The sequence below is a fragment of the Dendrobium catenatum genome, unplaced genomic scaffold (genome assembly GCF_001605985.2).
Source record: "Dendrobium catenatum unplaced genomic scaffold, ASM160598v2 fragScaff_scaffold_1297, whole genome shotgun sequence".
Taxonomy (NCBI): Eukaryota; Viridiplantae; Streptophyta; class Magnoliopsida; order Asparagales; family Orchidaceae; genus Dendrobium; species Dendrobium catenatum.
In genome coordinates, this window is record NW_021319759.1 from 1,039,079 (window position 1) to 1,054,077 (window position 14,999).

At 31.1% G+C, this 14,999-nt stretch overlaps 1 protein-coding gene across 1 annotated transcript in view; it reads right to left on the reverse strand.

Annotated features, from left to right (window-relative positions):
• Positions 1-9,049: 9,049 nt before the first annotated feature.
• Positions 9,050-14,999, reverse strand: part of LOC110093499 — a 24,182-nt gene continuing 18,232 nt past the window's right edge. The window contains exons 4-8 of the mRNA XM_028699464.1: positions 13,035-13,115; positions 12,811-12,912; positions 11,749-11,885; positions 11,534-11,618; positions 9,050-9,392 (exon numbers count right to left, since the gene is read on the reverse strand). Coding sequence (XP_028555297.1) covers positions 9,273-9,392; positions 11,534-11,618; positions 11,749-11,885; positions 12,811-12,912; positions 13,035-13,115 — 525 coding nt within the window. The 3' untranslated portion in view covers positions 9,050-9,272. The remainder of the gene's footprint in view (positions 9,393-11,533; positions 11,619-11,748; positions 11,886-12,810; positions 12,913-13,034; positions 13,116-14,999) is intronic.

Genomic DNA, 14,999 nt, shown 5'->3' on the forward strand with positions numbered 1-14,999 from the left:
TTTACCCTTAGAGATAGGATACAAAATGAGCATATACATGAAAAGGTTTGAGTAGCTCCAGTAGAAGATAAGATTAGAGAGAGTCTCCTTAGATGGTTTGGTCACATAAAACAGCGGCCTTCCAATGACCCGATTAGGAGAGTAGAGGTATTAGATTTGACTTATGTTAAGAAAGGTAGAGGCAGACCTAAAAAGACTTGGTTAGAAAATATTAGGAATGACCTTTCTTAATTAGATTTAAACGAGAATTTGACCTTTAATAGGACACAATGGAGAAAAAGGATTCATGTAGTCGACCCCGCGTAGTGGGATAAAGACTTGATGTTGTTGTTATTGTTATTGAGGGTGAGGGGTGGAGGGGCTTGTGCTCCCATTGGCCTCCATTTAACTCAACCCAAGCATCCACAAGTAAATCTAGATTAAATAATATTATCATAATATATAATTATTTAAAAAGAATTTTTATATTTTTGTTGGATAGTATGAGCCAAGCTAAAATAAGAAAATAACAAATGACTCATATTAGTGTTACACTCGATAATTTAAATGTGAAAGAATTGTCTATTTTATCTCCTAGTTAATCTACCAAAGTTACTAATAAATGCCCATATAAATAGCGAACATAGAAAATGTAAAATTTCATTTTATTTATCTTCAAAATGAATACATTTATATTTTGTTCTAAAAAATCATATATACTAGCAAAAAAAAATCTAATCAATCTATTTCTAATATATTCATAACTATAAAAGAATTAATTAAAAAAAACATAATACATGAAATACTTAAATTGGAATTGGAATCTGATTTGCCTCATTCCACTTGATTATTATCCTTATCTGAAATCATGAAAAAATCACATAATAAGCAGAAGCCTAGTAGGTCACTAGAACTTACCACTGCACCCTATGCATCGATAGTAAAATTATATGCATATAATCATTCAAGTCATCTCAATACAATGTGTCTTATTGATACATGTAAATATTATGAATAGTGACAGTCATAGTGAATCATGGTCATGAGTAATATGTATCATAAGAAATCATAATTTTATAAAGGATTAGTAATCATTAACTCAGCTCTACCTCATCATCCTATAAAGGTTACATAAAAACTATCATGTGAATTATTAGAGCAATGAAGTTACACCTTAATTCTATCAACTATCAATGCAGAGTAAAATCATGAATATCATTTATAGGACCTATCAAATATGTATGTGCATCATGTTATGCATGCAGTTTATACTAATCTCATGAATCATGTATTTGCATATGTATCAATATCGTTATTCTTCATGCTTTATGTGTATTATAGCTTATGCATGTTAATATCACCTTCAATAATCATGTTATGTATGTATGTCCAAGTGCATATTACGTCAAGTCAGTACATATGATTAATCATATAGCATTTTTCTGTATATTATCATATCATATCATATCATGTATATGTGTGTCAGTCTATTAGGTGGCTATCTTGTAAGAGTCATCACTCCTGTTCGTCGACATATCTTATCTACTTATAACTATTTATCTTGTATCATGCATTAGGATGACACTACAAACTCATTATTTAAAGAAAAGTCAATTAGCCCACCCTCCTACACAGAGTATTTTGCTCCAACTAACCAAAATTAGTCTATACATAGCTAGCCTTTCTTGCAATTACACACATTGATAATATATCTCACATGTTATGCATAGTATGACATATGTGTATATTATGCAATTTAACATATATATATCATTTTAACATCGTGCTCTCAGTTAATATTTCCTACCAATATGATTGCTACAACATGCATACCATATCTTATAAACTATATCATCTAAATGTCATGTCAGGCCTAATAGAATAATTGCAATGATATTAATCTAATAACCCAGTGCAATTCAATAAATTTTTTTTGCATGAAAATATACCTTTTGAAATTATAATAAGATCATGTTAAAATACTCATAATGATGATACATAATACATATAAAAATTATATAGTAGAAACTTTCTAAATCGAGGGATAATGCATTTTAACCAATTTTGAGAAAAATGAAAAATTAAAACTCAAAATCATTGAAAATAAAAATAGAATTCGAGTTATATACCAGAATCAGAGCAACTTTTTAATTGAGAGGACTGACGAAAATACATCGAAGATGTATATATATATATATATATAACATATTTAATGGGAAAGCACCACAGCACTTGCTCAGATGTCTGAAAACCCGAGAGCATGATGTTGTTGTGCTCGAAAAGCATAGGGTCACAATGCTCTCAACAGGAATAATATGCATGCAAAACTTTTCTTAGGAATCATTTATAATTTATTAATAGATATTTAATCATATAAAAATTATGGTCATTACATTACAATAGTTTCTCATTAAGTAGATTAAAAATTCCCCCATAAATCTCTAATCTTGCACTCAAATGTATTGCACATTTGTTGGAAATTTTTTTAAAATCACAACAAACCAAATATACGTGCTCATCTTGCACAAAATATAAAAAATCTCTAATATCACTGATCAGAGGAGAGTGATCTAATAAGCATCAACTCCATAGAGTGTATCCAACCATTTCAACCTAAAATCAATTAACCTTGTATGATGCTTAGGTTTACTCTTATAGAAATTGTAAACGCATTATCAAACAAAAAAAGTTGGATCCAAATGTTTTGATGGATGACACTCAATCTTACAGGTAAGCAACATCTAAGCTAAGAATCTAAAGACTTAGTATAAAAAAATAAAAGAGATGAGAGATTTAGAGTACCTAAGAGAAATACTAAGAAAATCAAGATTTGAAGAATACTCCGGTAATAATGTTCTAAATGAGATCCAAAATAAGCCCCTTTCACCATTTATTTATAGGGATCGGGGGCTACAAAAAAAAGTTGTATTTCAAAGGTTTTAAAAATACATTATTAATTACACTCATTACAGACTATACATGACACATGTCATGACCTAATAGGTGTCCGCATGATTTTTTATTTTTGGCCTAATCATTGGTTTAAAAAAAAAGTCCCCTTGAAAGTTGTATATTGCATTAATTAAAAGCACTAAAAGAGTGCAAGTGAGTACATTCTAGTATGGAGTCTCCTATGAGAGACCTCCTTCAATAAAATAAATCAAAAAATATGGAAGTGTTATATTATGTATCCAATCATACCAATAATAAAAAAAAAACTATAAGTGGAACAACCAAAAAGAAACAATAATTGTGGCCCCTCAACTATTAATGTGAGGTCCGCTATGTAATTGTGTTGAGCTCCAACAAAGTAAGCTAGGAACCACTTTAGAGGGCAGATACTAGATGGGCAAGTCTTCATAGGCAAGTTGGTTTGAAAGTCCTTAAGGCTTTGGGTGAGTCAATATGGAAAGTCTTAACGAGTCTCTTGGTGCACTTTTTAAGCTAGTATATGTAAATCGAGAGTTCCTTTGGATTTTGGTAACCACAAACTAAGAGTTGGACTAGTCCACAGGATTAGGCCCATGACCTTGATATGTTTATTCCTTGTAGCTATGTTAGAGTATTAGAAGTGGCTTGCCAATTTGAGTGAGTGTAGGTAGCTTTAGTATGTTGAGGAGAAGAATCTTTAAAAGCATAGATGAATCTATATGAGTTTCATATAACTTCTATCAGGGATGACTCTCTAACTTGATTGACCTAAGTAGTTACGTTACTCAGTGGGAGAGTGACAGTGAGGAGCGAGGTAACTTCTTTGGTTGAGCTCTTATTGCTAGAACTTGTAAGGTTCATGTTCTTCTGCCTAAACTTGTTAGGCACATGTAAGAGATCAATATGGACATGTAGTAGTATACAAATTCTCAACAAATATCCTTCAAGAATTGACATGAAAGGGGGAAGATTTTTTGAAACATGGAATATATAATGATTACAAAGATGTAATCAAGACAATCACACTGATCCAAATGAAAGTAGGTGCATTAATACACGTTTGAGAGAAATGAAGATCAATACATCAAAAATATATGCGAGAAAACCACACATGTGGGGTGTAATTGAGTTAGCGAGCTCAAGCTCACCTTAACAATGGTTTTTAAACCAAGCTTGATAATCCAACAAACCAAGTTTAAGTTATCCTCCACTAGATTCGTTAACATATAAGCTAGCTCATTTAAAAAATATAAATATAAAATACACTTTGAATTTTCTAAAATGTATTAAAGTTTAACAATTTAAGCACAAAATAATTAAAAATATTTAAAAAATATATCTCACTTGTTTTTATCAAAGCTATATCTTATTATTTCTTCTATAGATTCTCATTACAAATCTATTTAAATCAAATGTTTTTTTTTTTCTATCTTTCATAATAAATGACCTAGCTCATGAGCTTATTTGAACTCGTAGAATTAACTCCAAACACGAACTCAATTAATTAATTAAGCTCAAACGGAGGATTACTCGAGCTCAAATGAACTCATTTAAATAAGTGCATCAAAAAACGTGCAAGTAAAGAAGCAGCATGGTGCAAGACAAGGAGCTACTATCAGTGATTCAATATAGTCAACCATCTCAACCGTTTGGGATCACTTTTGGACACAAAATATGGGCAAAAGTTAACAATTAGCTTATTTTATGTTTCAAAGGCATTATTTTTGATGTTTTAATATAAAATCATAACATTAATTAGCTCGTTGACTAAAGAGGAGCTCCGCCCGCCAAAGTTGAATGGGAGTTCCATTGGCTGGAGTGAAGACGCGGAGAAATGAGTCGGCTTTTACTTTATACATTTTATAAGTACTTTTTTTCATAATTAATTATGATCATAAGATAGATAGATATATTATAAAAAAGAAAACTTTTTCTCATTTTTATTCTTACTAATAATATTACTTTTGATTGTGATTTAAAACTTAAGAAATTCATGAATGGTTTGATGTTCAACCATATTAAAAATTTAAAAAAAAATTCAAAATAGCCCTCAGACAATTCATATAGGGCTGCAAGCGAACCAAACGTTCGACGAGCTACTCGTTGTTCGATTCGAATAAAGCTCGTTTGTGATCGTTTAATTAACTAAACAAACAAATTTGAACAATATTTTAAATTCTCGATTCTTAAATAAACAAACTTGAACACTAATGCGTTCAGCTCATTTATGTTCGTGAACAACATCATTTGAAGTTCGTGAATAAGCTCGACATTAAGCTCGATAAGAAGCTCGGTTCGTGTTCGATTTTGAACTCGTGAATAAGATCGATAAAAATAATTAATATTTGACTATAAAATTAATAAATATAAATAATCATTGTTTGTTACATAGACAATTGCTTTTATTATAAATATATTTGTTCATAGATATATTCATGAACATGTTTGTTTGATAGTTAAAAAAAAAATCGTTAAATATGTTCGCAAACAAGCTCGATAAGCACTAAACGAACGAACATGAACTAAACATGAACCAAACATGAACACTCATAAATTTAAATGACCAAATATGAACACAAACAATAAAGCTCGAACAAACATTAATCAAACTTGAACAAGCTGATATTAAATGAACACAAACATGAACACTCACATACTCGGCTCGGCTTGGCTCGTTTGCAGCCGTAAATTCATATATGATCAATTTAGTCTCAGAGTATCGTATTGCTCCAATTTTGTCTACCGATTATATATAAAATGATCCAAAAATAATCCTCTTGTTGTAATTATGATATAAAATTAATCCAAATCTAGTCGCTCGACTTTACAAAATTGATCTCAATTTAGTCCCAAAGTGTCTATTTTGAATTAATTGTATATAGTCAATAGACTAAATTGGAGCGGCGTTATATTTTGGGACTAAAATGATCATATATGAAAAATTAGAAGACTATTTTGAAATTTAACCCTATAAATATTTATGGATGATCAAACATATATAGAGCTCTTTTAAATCTTTAATTTATGCACATATTCCAATGAAGCCGAAGTAATTTAAAAGAAAATAAATCATTTTGATCGTTTTAATTTAGATAAGAATGATATATTTTTTTTCTCTCTAAGGCCAAATCTTCATCCCGTTATAAAATACAGAATTAAGAAAAAACAGGAATCTTAACTTCTTATGTTCACTAATATTGCTCCACAACCTCCCACACTTCTGAATTTTCCATTGTGTACAACCGCTCGTTTAAGAAAAATCATTGCATCCGGTCACCAGACGCGAAGATAGGTCCAGATATTAATAAAATATTATTTTAAATTAAGCACAGGCGCAGGTAAATGCAAGTAAAGCGCAAGTCAAAGTGCAGTCAAAAGCGCAGGCAAAGCGCAACTAAAACGCAAGTCAAAAGCGCGGTCAAAAGCGCAGGTGACGTGGAAAATTTTTATTGGATGTCCGAACCTATTCTCCGCGTCAGGTGACCGGATGCAATAATAAGCCCTCGTTTAAGGGCACATTTTGGGCTGCCATTGTCATTTCTTTTAAAAAAAATTATGTTAAATATTTGATTCATTTTTATTAATATAAGCTTCAAAATTTTTAAATTTATATTGAGATTAATAAAATTCACGATATCATATATAATGCTAATCTCACCTTAAACTTAGAACGCTAACGCATATTCTCATGTGAAACGCATCAAAATATCTTTACATAATTTTTTCTCATTTGTAAAATGAGTAAATAGAGCCGTTGTGCAATAAAAGTTAATAAAGGTATTATAAATTTTTATTAGAAGTTAAATAATAATCTTCTTACAACTACTACAATAAAAAATATATTGTAAAAACTAATTTCTCATTATATTAAATAAAAATATAGCAAAATAAAAACAATGCAACAATTCAAAAAATAAAATAATGGAAAAAATTACCCCAATAAACTCAAAGATTTGAGTGGTGGACCCTACTTTTGTGATGTGCAAACCAAAGAAACTAGATTAAAATTAGATTAAATAAAGTTAGGATAAACTCCAAATATAACATTTAATAATCTGAAATTTATTTTCAATGGTTTGTGTTTGATGAATTTAATCTCTCTCCAAATTGATAAAATTGTATTTTCTCCTTACTAACCAAACTTTAACCGCGTGAGTTTTTGTATATGATAAATATGATTCTAATGTGCATTTTAACTATAATGTTATTCAATATCACAAAGTAAATTGATAGTTATGACTTTCCGAAATAAAAGAAGAGTGTAGATATAAATTGCCTTGTATTTCAATATTTCATTGATAAATTTACATTTCATATATAATATTGAAAATATTGGTAGTTTTAGTTGCTTATTTGGCTTTGTAAACTAATTAATTGGTTTTTATTCAGGTCAAAGATGTGATCAAGACCCTATAGAGTGATGCTATCAGGATTTTTCAGGAGATAGATTAATACTATAAGTGATCTCCTGATGAATATTGTGAATCGGATTTTGAAGAATGATGGTAAAAGATTTTGATCCATACAATTTATAGATTTGCTTCTGCTAGACTAATTTATAATGATGCTTTTATAAAAGCTCTAACATATTAGATAAGAGATAAAAGATACAATTCTTTCAATTTAGATTCTGAAGCGTCAGATAACATCAGCCCCAAAATTCCTCCCGCTCAATTTTTGCTTGATTTAATCAAAATGCACTAAATTAAATTAGTGTGGAGGATCTAAGGGCAGATTTAAAAACTAAAAAAAAAGTGATTAACTCATAAAATTTTATTATATTTTTATATATGATAAATATATAACAGAAGAATTTATATTCATAACACTTAAAAACTATATTATTTACATATTTAACATCAAAAATTATTTATTTACTCACATAACACTAAATTCATTATATAACAACAAAAATATCAGTTTCCATAAACTCTCCATTACCTTCTATCTATGCACATAGCACCAACACCACCAATGCCCTTCCCTATTTAAATTCTGCCACAACTTCCTCACATCTTCTTCTAGACATTCACACCCAGCAGGTCCTATCCATGCACTTCCCAAGCACACATCTTCACCTGTCAGTCAATAAGAGCGGTGTCAATATTTGACACGACCTAAAAATTCGATTCAAATCCGATTTTCGAGTTATGATCAAACCATTTCACAAACGGGTCAGATTCGGATTATCGGATTCAACCCATTTGAAAAAAACGAGTCAGATTCGGGTTGACCCGAAAACCTGAACTCAACCCAGGTTAACCCGTTTGAAACGAGCTGACCGCGTCTACCCGCCGAGTTTGAGTCTGCCCACTGCCTGCCTGTTGCATTGAGTGCCCGCTTGTCGCGTCTCAACTTATGTCCGTTATCGCGCGCTAGCCTCGCTTGCCACCATCAACGCGAGCCCTGTCGTCCCGCCGCCGACACAATCCCCACTGTCAGAGTTTACAAAATCGTGTCTAATCAGGTCAACCCAATAACCTGACAGGTCAAATTCGGGTCTGAACTTTCAACCTGTTTACATAACCGAGTCGGGTTGGGATCAACCCGATTGAATCCGAATCAGATGCAGGTTCGACCCAAAACCCAATTTCGACACCCTAATCAATGCACCACCCATTTCATCCATGTCTTTCCCTCAATAAGATTATGTTGTGCCTTTGTTTCCTAATTCTACGTCGTCAAAATGAAAAATCAAAGGCTTCAAAGATGACAATAAAATGATGTTAACAAAGTAATGATTTACATAAACAAAAAGTTTTATACATTAGACATATAAATAGCATACTTTTAAGAATTATAAATATACAAATCCCATACATATTAATATATTCTTATCATTTGATATATCTTACAATAAACATTCAATTCATGTAACTTAAAATTAAATTAATTTACATATATCATCATCAAAAGAAATTCCAAACATATAGGAAATTAGAAAACATATTTTAACAAATAATAAACTCTAAAAACTAATATAAATTTAAAAAATCTACACCACCTTCAAAATACTCTATATATAATACTTTGATTTAATAAAAAAATAAAATGAGAATAAAATCATTATTTTAGAAAGCCAAAAAAAAAAAAACTATCTCAACTGAAGCCTAAATCAAAATAATCTAACAATAGAGTATTGTCAACAAAAATAATAGCATTACTGGAAACTTTGAACAGTAATAGCCTCTGCTTGCATAGTTTCCTCCAGCTACAGAACAGCAATAGATGAAAAAATTAAAGAACAAGCAAATAAATTGATTATCAGAACAGATTACAACAGAAAAACTAAAAAAATATAAAGCCTGCAGCCCTCTAAAACTTAAGGTATACAGGAATTACATGGCTGGATTCAAATAAAATTAGTTGGGTGAGCCAGAAAACTTGGTGGCCATTGCATCTTCATGGGAAGTGGAGACTTTTAGCTCACCATTATTGGGCAATTTGAGCTCTTTGGAGTCTTCTGCATCATTTGGTTTACTCTGAAATTTTATGAATTTTGTTAGTAAATAAATGAAAAAGAAATAAACTGTTAAGGCCATATGGGTCTGCTTTACTATAACAGGAACACCAATTTCATACATTTTTTGTACAATTAAAGAATATTATGATGTTTATGTTTGTAAATGTTTTGATAATTTCCATCCATAAATACTTTGAACATTATATTATTATGAAAAACATCTTTTATCAAAATGTTGTTTGCACACCACCAAATAATTAAGGAATTTAAAATTATTTGAGTTTTCAAGAAAAAAATTTCCTTTTACCATCTAATAAAAGACTTGATGTTGTTGTTGTACCATCTAATTAGCTTTATCATATATTTGTTTTTCTTTTTCAATTAAATGTTAGCATAATTCTTTTATAAATAATTCTTTAAAAACTATTTAAAATTATGATGAAAATGCCATTATAATCATTCTTTGAAGAGAACAAATAATAAAAATCAAAAAGTCACTAACTTTAACATCAACTTATTTGAAAATTATTTAATATAAAGTTCTAGAAGTTCCGAAGCCTTCTCTAATTCTTACATCAACCCATTGACGTGGGCCAGCACAACATGATTTTTAGAAATAACATGACATCAACAAAATATTAATGCAATATTAAATAATTATATAAAAAAAAAACATGGCATCAACAACTAGCAAGATAACACCATAGAAAAGCAGAAAGACTTTAAAACAAGAAATACGCTTTGTTTGGGAACATTTAAGTTTTTCTGTTTTTCCGTTCAAAACTACTTTCTCGGTCACAGTTTTAAAAATATTTTTTCAAAAACAACTTTTTAAAGACAATTTTAAAATAGAGATGAAAATGTTTTTTACTAACTGTTTTTTATCTTGAAAGCAGTGAAAAAACTGATTCGAACAAAATCATAAAAACACAACACAATTTAAATAACAAGCTATCATTAAGGCGGCCATATAGGAATTTCTTAAACCTTTTTACACAGTGATTCTGGCCTCCCATGAGGGGAGGTAGCTTTGGGACGTATAGTTCCACATATCCAAACGGAGAGGAATTTGGATCACTGCCCTCCCATGAGAGGAGGTAGCTTTGGGACATATAGTTCCACATATTCCTTATGTGAGGAATTCTCCAACGAATTCCTCACTTAAGGAATGATGGATCAACCTCCATTATATTATTGAAATCAACCTCAATGTGCAATGAATGAAGCAACATGACTCGCCCATGATAAGGAATATTTCTCCAATTCAAATGAGTGTGGTATCTTTTTCCATGAACACCTAAACAAATAGTTTCAATGGTGTCCGTGGTATCTTTTATTATGGTAGTGTAATTTGATTTTTAACAGGACATAATGAAGAAAAAGGATTCATGTAGTCGACCCCACATAGTGGGACAAAGACTTGATGTTGTTATTGTTGTGTAGTATCCGTGATACGGACATCTACATAATACACCTAGAGACATCCAACATGTTTTCAAAAGAATATATATATATATATAACATGTTTAAAATTATGTTGGAGATATTTCAGGCCGAAATCAAAGCCGAACACAACTCGACTAGTGTGACACACGCAAGACAATTTTAATGTTTTTTTAACTTGAAAGGTCTAGTTCATGTTCCTATTCAACCCTCAAGCTTATGGCGTGTTATTAGTAAACTTGATAAAATTTAGTGTATTATTAGTAAAAAATTGATATATCAACCCAATATATTAAAGTATTCATGTCATTATTATTTGACATGTTTATACTAACTAATAGTAAAATTGATGGAATTTTAAAATTTAATCATAATAAATACTATTTACTTTTCTTTTGTTATAATGAAGCTTTTTAAGAGAAATATATAATATTATATTTTATTATGTGATGTTATTAATAAAAAACCACTTAGCACATTATATATACCAATTTATAAAACAAAATTTTCTGTCAATTATATCCTACATTTTTATAATTATGATGTATCATTATATCTATATCTCATGCTGATGTTTGTGCTTCGTGACTCGTATCTCAAATTTTTCTTTCCAAGAGATTCCATGGTTTGCCGAAGGATTCAGAACTAATAAAAAAGCAAGGCATTAACGCCACTAAACTGTAGAGTTCTCAGGGAAAAGATGATTTCCATGCTAACCTTATTCTTGTGAAGCCATCCAAGTCCAAATGGTCTTGAAAGTAAGCCTCTTCTGGCAAGTGAATCTTCACAAGTCCGCGGAGTTCTACATAAAAAAATTAATCAAGAATATGTATATGGATACAACTGATTCCAATGGGAAGAAAAGTACTACAAAATAAGCAATGGCAAATTAATTAGATGATGTTTCAAGAAAATTTTAACTAATAAAATACCGTGGAGAATGAAGTTTTTGTTGCTGGGCTTTCACTTGATCAGACTGGTACTGAACTGTAGCCTCCAGCAAGGTTTCCGCCATTACAGCACGTTTCTCCATTTGTGCAAGTTCGTTCATGGCTTCTTCATACTTTTCCTGCAGATATCTGACCACCGTTGATGAAATAGTAGTGATGATAAATCAACGCAACTTACTACAACAACAACATCAAGCCTTTGTCCCACTATGTGGGGTCGGCTACATGAATCCTTTTTTGCCATTGTGTACTGTAAAAAGACAATTTCTCATTTAAATCTAATAAAGAAAGATAATTTCTAAAATTTTCTAACCAAGTATTTTTAGATCTACCTCTACTTTTCTTAACATAAGTCAAATCTAATACCTCAACTTTCCTAACCGGGCCATCAGAAGGCCTCTGTTTAATGTAACTAACTCTTGTATATAAATTTCAATCAAATGTAACTCCGAAAAAGCTATAGCTAAACAAACTGTTTTAGTTTTTTTTCCAAAAAATTAAGAACTAAGCCATTAATCGGTACTAAGTAGTCCATAAACATCAAATTTCTGGCTGAAGAACATCAATACTTGAGACAACGTATGCCCCAAAATTTATAGCTCAACTATACACTCCACTATTATTGAAATTATTGTTCCAACAAATCAAATTCTCATAAGAACTCTTTTATTTCATAAATCGAAGGGCTACTTCAAATAAGAGCAGCAATGTCACGTGAACAAATTCTGACTGATTGTTGGCAAACTTCAGGGATATGCCTCTTGAACTGGTTTTCTTAAACAATCTCTAACAGCCATAAATATATAGTATAGACGAAAAAAGTTGAATATCTTAAGCTAGGATTTGAATATTTTAAATTAATCCGAAAATTTCTAAGAGAGCCAGGAGGCTAAGAAGGAGAAACAGATCATGACAGGTCTTGAAAACTCCCAGTTTGAACCTATGCAGTTCTTAAGTTATTGCAGTACTTGTCAACATTTGACAACGCAATGGAGAAACGTTGACCTCTATAAATTCATACAAAAGGATATTACAAGGAATAACCTGTAAAACATGAGCTTCATATTTTTTAGCTGCAGCACCTTGTTCAGCAGATATCCGTGCATCTTCTGCAACCTTCTGTTCTTTTTCCATCTTCATCAAGGCCTGCACGATGCAGGAAGCAGATAAGCTTAAATAGATCAGATGAAATCAAGATATCTTTGAAGAACTGGATATACATGCCAGTAGGGAAGAAAAATAAACTAACTACAAATAGTTAACAAGACCTGAATCATGGCACGTTCTTGTTCCTGCTTGTCAGTAAGAACTTGATGCAACTCAGACACCTCTTTCTCCAAATGCTCAACCTATTAGTTGAATATATACATCGAATATCAAGGAACTTAAATTTAAAAGGGAAACAAACTTTCTTCCATCTAGAAAAGATAATTTTGTTCAAGACCGAAACTCGCTTGATAATCCTTAATTTTTAATTGACTCAAAATCGAAAGTGATTTTCTTTGACTCAACCATGACTTGTATGAAATTCAATTCAAAATCAACTCAATAATAGTAAGAAAAACACATTTATATAGTTGTCTTCAAACGTATGTAATACATACATAACTTGTATATACCATAAGAATGAAAAGTAAAACTATATTTATATTTAATGCATACATACTTTGTTAAACAAAACGTTGTTAGAAAATATTAACTACAAATGCATATGTACATATCCATCTATCATATTAGCAAATTTAAAATATTTTTTTTCTTAAATTAGGAGCTTGGTTCGAATGAAGTCAAAATTGATTAACTTCAACTCGACTTGAATCTGACCGGAGCCAAAACTGAAATTTTAGAATTCAAGCTAAGGCTTGCTTGAACTCAATATCTGCCCTACACATTCAATATATGAATTAGGATTTTATTAGGTGTGACTATGATGGTTGCCCTTCTGCCATGCCCCCACAGCTTGCTGGAACCAAGGCCCATAACCTCCCAGGACACACAGGGCTAGGAAGTTAGATTTTTGGGATCGCGGGGGTAGGAAGGCTACCATCCCAAGCATACATTCACTACAAGCGACAATTACACTAAAAATGCCCCTTGCAACATGGAAAAAGTAAATATTGTCACAGTATTAGTTTTATTTTCTATAAAAATGAATGAGCGATTGAAATTGGCAGATTCGAGCATTTTTAGTCCAATGCCATACTTCAATTCGTGCATACAACTATAAATAAATTATGTTTATTGTTATAATGAACATGAACCAAACACACGCATTAATTACTTCAGAATAACATCAGTACCAGATGTGAGAACAATAGAAGCAAAAAATAAGCAACAGAAGTAGATATAGTAAGAATACATTATGATGTAGAACGGAAATCGCTTTGCTATGGAAGATGGACAAACTCCAAGTGTCTCACAAAATCTGAAAATATTCTTCAGGTTTTTATTCAAAACCTGGAGCAGTTTGGAGAGGAAGGGAACGGCAGGATGACAGAGATTTGAAGGATTTCAATTCCCAAAATCAGTGAACTGATTTGGGCAATAAACTAGGAAATAAAACTGAGTAAATACCAAGCAACACAATTAAGGAGGAGGCGGCTGATTGTGACCAGAATTTCCTAATTCCACTCTCAGCCTATGGAAGGAATTAATGGCTCAGTTTCACGTGGAGGGATAGGAATTAAATTGTGCTATAATTCCCTGAGATTTTTGGGAATTCTCAGATTTGGGAATTCTTTCCCAAAGAACTAGAGTTAATGAATGAGAGGGGGCGGGTGAGAGAAAAAGAAAAACAAAAGGGAATTGTTTTCCTAAATCAATTATTTGATTTAAGAAGTAACGGCTGGGTGGGTGGGGAATGATTTGAGTTAATTTCAAACGGAAATATGAGTCAACTAGGAAATAAATCCTAATTGACTAAATAGGGTGGCCGGCGGCAGGGATAAGCCAAGAGGGAGTTTAATTAAAATAAATAAGGCTCCTTAAAATAGGTATAAGATTTTGGAAAGTATTATTTGTGATCCAATTTGAATTTCAATTTCAAATTAGATTAAAATAAAAACTTTCCCAAAATAGGAGAATTATTTTAGGAAATAATTTTGAAATTCAAATTCAACGAAATTTGAATTTCCGAAATTATCCCTTAATTAATTCATACCCAAAGAGGAGATTTATGAGATGGTAGAGGGCTCAATTAAACTCAATTTGAATTTGAAATTCAAATTGAGTTA